General features: G+C 51.5%; 1 protein-coding gene across 1 annotated transcript; it reads left to right on the forward strand.

Moving 5' to 3' along the window:
* Window positions 1-3,312: 3,312 nt before the first annotated feature.
* Window positions 3,313-3,881, forward strand: LOC118721534 (60S ribosomal protein L24). The gene has a single exon (XM_036442665.2). The coding sequence runs from the start codon at window positions 3,342-3,344 to the stop codon at window positions 3,813-3,815; it is 474 nt and encodes a 157-aa protein (XP_036298558.1). The 5' UTR covers window positions 3,313-3,341; the 3' UTR covers window positions 3,816-3,881.
* The last annotated feature ends 549 nt before the right edge of the window (window positions 3,882-4,430 follow it).

Raw genomic sequence — 4,430 nt, forward strand, 5'->3', positions numbered from 1 at the left:
CCGCGGGCCCTCCCAGGCTGGGTTCAGGGCCTCGGGCCTGGTAGGGTTCAAGATGGGCAAGGCCCTGGGTCTCCAGGGGGGCTTTCGGGACACTCCTGCCTCAGTCATCCCCATGAGGGGAAAAGAAAAGCATGGACAGGCAGATGCTGACCCCGTCCTACCCCAGTCACAGGGCACATGGCAGAGATGAGACAGGACCAAATCCAGACGCGCGCCGCAGCCCCCAAGGCCAGGCCGTCGAACCACCGCGCTGTATGACGCAGTCTGAAAGCTGCCAGGGCCGGGAGGTAACTTAGGTGCAAAGAGATGGCTCCGTAGGCAAGGTGTCCAACCATCTGGGTCACCAGGTTCCCCAGGATGGGAAACGTTCTGTGCTCCCCCCTGGGGCAGTTCCAGGTAAACTAGCATGCTTGGCCACCTCACCCCCACAGCCAATGCAATTCGTTTTGGGCATGCTACGGCCAGGTCAATTGCCACGGACATGAAGAAAGTGACCCGAGAAGAACTGGATACAGATATTTCATACAAATACACCAGCTCAAACCCTTGAACATGCTTTTAACGGTCTTGTAGCTTCTGACAGCCAAGCTGAAATCAATGCCAACCCAAGCCTGCTTGTGTGGGAATGTGCCCTGACCTGCAATCTCCTGGTTCATAGGTGGCTGCTCAACCACTGAGCCACATGAGCAGGGCCCCTCAGTGACTTAAAAGTTCTTTTTCTTCAATAAACGTAGAACATCTTATTGGTTGCTTTGTAAGCATCCTCAATCCTTTTCCCAGGTGTCTATTTCAAGGCTCTGCCTAAACCCGTGGTCGGCAAACTGCAACTTGCAAGCCACACGTGGCTCTTTGGCACCTTGAGTGTGGCTCTTCCACAGAATACCACAGCCTGGGCAAGTCTATTTTGAAGAAGTGGCATTAGAAGAAGTTTAGGTTTAAAAAATTCGGCTCTCTAAAGAAATTTCAATTGTCCTGTTGATACTTGGCTCTGTGGACTAATGAGTTTGCCAACCATTGCCCTAAACTAGTTGCATTGGGACATGGGCTATGAGTAAGGTGGCCAAGCATGCTAGTTTACCTGGAACTGCCCCAGCGGGGAGCATGGAACGTTTCCCATCCTGAGAAACCTGGTGAACCAGATGGTTCACCTTGCCTGCGGGCCTCCTCTTGGCACACACGCCATCCTGTTCTTAGCCAGCACAGTGTTGTTTCTAAGAGGTGCAGACTCTTGACTGTGGTCCTTGGGCAGTGGCAATGCTACCCCTTGGGAGCTAGCTCCAAATGCAAACCCCCTGACCTGCTGAGTCAGCACCTGCTCTTGCACACGGGGCCAGGCCAAGTGCCACAGGCATGAACGTGGGAAGAAAGTGGCCAAGAAGAATTGGATACAGACATTTAATACAAATACACCAGCTCACCCTTGAACATGCTTTTAATGGTCTTGCAGCTTCTGACATCCATGCTGAAATCAATGCCAACCCCAAGCCAGCTTGTGTGGGAATGTGCCCTGACTGGCGATCTCCTGGTTCATAGGTGGATGCTCAACCACTGAACCACACGAGCAGGGCCCCTCAGTGACTTAAAAATTGTTTTAAGAGATTGGGTGCAGGTTAGTGGGGAGTAGCTGTGCTGGATTGGGGGGTGACCAGAGAAAGGCGAGGAACACAATGTGGGTGTTGCTCTGCAGGCAAGTCCCAGATTGGAACCGAGCCCGCAGGTGTGAGGAGGCCAGTTTGAAACCATCCCAACAGCGAGCAGCACAGCCTCAGGGAAGGTTCCCCGCAGAATCCCTGCACCTGCTTTTGAGAATACAGAGAGAGGACCTGCCTCAACTCTGCTCCGACATGTATTTACAAAGATGAAAGAGTCACAAATGTTGGCAATTTAACTATGATTAGCGGGAAGTTGTTTGTAACACCTGGTATCTGCTCTCAATACCCTATAGCTCTCAACTTGGGTGGCCATCAGATGCTCTCTATGGGGTTTGTTTTTCAAAAAACAAAATGCCAAGGCCACCCCTTGAACCTCCTGAACCAGGGTCTGCCGTGAGGGACCGGGCTTCTGTGATTCAGGAAGTCCCCCAGGTGGTTGTGAGGGACACCCAGGGAGCAGAACCACTAGAAGAGCCAGGACAATCTTTTTCTGGGGGTTGGGGGTGAGTGGATTGTGAGAGAGAGCACCCTAGAGGACTCAGAACTCTTGAGGTGCTTACACATTGCACAGGGTCCGATTATAGAAATGTTAACCCTGTTACTGAAACAGTAACAGCCGACATGGTTCTTCAGGAACAGACATGTGCCCGAAGGTACGTACCCTGGGGCTGGTTGCCCAAGTCTGGGGGTGGTTTGCTCTGAGCCTTCACTCTTTTCACTTCCATGTTTCCTCCCACCTACCATGCCCTGACTTTGAGAAGAACCCAGTCCATGGCTGTGAGGCCTCCCTGTGTACCCTCAGGGCTTTGGAGGTGAGCGTCCAGGCCTGCCATGAGCCATACACTTCTTCCTTGTACGTCAGATCCTGACAAAGGAAGCGGCACTGGAGGAGCTGGCCTGGACAAGGGAGGGGGCATGGACAAGGAAAGAGGAGACGTGGGGAGGACCCAAGGCTGCTGGAGCACCACTAACCTATATCCCAAACGCCGTCCCTACTCACCTACCTGCTTAACCTCATTTTATATATTAGACAGCGAAAGCTCAGAGGAGTTAAGACTCGTGCCCAGGGTCACACAGCTGGTGAGTTGTCAAGCCAATGTTTGGACCCAAGTCTGGTTGATTTCAAAGCCCATACTAGTACCACCACATTGTGTGCCATCTTAGTGATATTAGTAGGTGAAAACCTCTTCTCACCTCACTGAGGGCCATGTCACCTGTTTATGACATGCCATAGAGTCTGACTAATTGACCAAAGTCACCTGTTTATGACATGCCAGGCTGTGTTCTAGGTGCTGAGGATGGATCCCATGATGCCCAAGACACAGTCCTGCTCTCTAGAGTCTAGACTGAGAGTCCAGTTGGGCTGAGAAAAGGATCATGGCCATATGGTGTGTTAGGAACTTGACGAGAGTTAAATGCACATGCTCAGAGAGCATGTTAAGGGCATCCTCTACCTCCCACTTTGGGGATCAGGGAAGACTCCCCAGGGGGTGACCTTTGATTTGGGTTTTGAAGGTCAAGGAGGAATTAGCCAGGGAGATGGGGGCTGGGTGGGGGATAGTGTTACAGGCAGAGAGAACAGGGGAGCAGCCCTGGATGTGTGTGAAGATGCTACTAGAGCAAGGGGTTGAACTAGGCCTCAAAAGTCATTGAGTTCACCATCCTTCCTGCTCCCCGGCGGCCGCAGCCATGAAGGTGGAGCTGTGCAGCTTCAGTGGCTACAAGATCTACCCCGGACACGGGAGGCGCTATGCCAGGACCGACGGGAAGGTTTTCCAGTTTCTTAACGCAAAATGCGAGTCGGCATTCCTTTCCAAGAGGAATCCTCGGCAGATAAACTGGACTGTGCTCTACAGAAGGAAGCACAAAAAGGGGCAGTCGGAAGAAATTCAGAAGAAAAGAACCCGCCGTGCAGTCAAATTCCAGAGGGCCATCACTGGTGCATCTCTTGCTGATATAATGGCCAAAAGGAACCAGAAGCCTGAAGTTAGGAAAGCTCAGAGAGAGCAAGCTATCAGGGCTGCCAAGGAAGCAAAAAAGGCTAAGCAGGCATCTAAAAAGACAGCAATGGCTGCTGCTAAGGCTCCCACAAAGGCAGCGCCTAAGCAAAAGATTGTGAAGCCGGTGAAGGTTTCTGCTCCCCGCGTTGGTGGAAAACGCTAAGTTGGCAGATGAAATTCTTAATAAAGACCTGACTATAACTAAAAAAAAAAAAAAAAAAAAAAAAAAAAGTCATTGAATCTTCACTGAGGATCTCCGCAGCGGCATATCGGCATATCAGACATATATTTACATACCCATCAGGGAGATAGATAGATGTTATGCTTGGAGGCAGGGCATCCAGATAAGAGGTGACTGTGAGATCCCTGAGCCAAGGCATTAATGGGCATAAAGGGGAGAGGACACCCTCTAGTGATGCTTAAAAGGTAGACAGACTGGCTGGGAAGAGGTGAATGAACTCGGCAACACACAGGAGGGAGGATCTGAGGCAGACGGCCAGGTTTCCAGATATGCAATCTGGAGAATCTGGAGAATGATGGCGCCATCCACAGAGATAAGGAGGAAGGAGGAACAGGTCTGGGGGGGAGGTCAGGTCTGTTCCAGGCACAGAGCCTTTGAAGTACTTGGGGCCCTCCCCCTGGATTCCTCTATGCAGTGAACAGGTGATCTGAGGAGATACAGAGAGACCTGGGGTCCTCAGCAGGTAAATAGCAGTGGAAGCCATAGGTGTGGGTGTGCATGAGGTGTTCAGAGGTAGAGTGAGGTGAGCAGAGATAG

This window comes from Pipistrellus kuhlii, unplaced genomic scaffold (assembly GCF_014108245.1).
Source record: "Pipistrellus kuhlii isolate mPipKuh1 unplaced genomic scaffold, mPipKuh1.p scaffold_m20_p_18, whole genome shotgun sequence".
NCBI classification, from domain to species: Eukaryota; Metazoa; Chordata; class Mammalia; order Chiroptera; family Vespertilionidae; genus Pipistrellus; species Pipistrellus kuhlii.

Excerpts from the sequence above, each read along its gene's own strand:
- LOC118721534 (XM_036442665.2), top strand. The coding sequence starts at position 3,342 with ATGAAGGTGGAGCTGTGCAGCTTCAGTGGCTACAAGATCTACCCCGGA.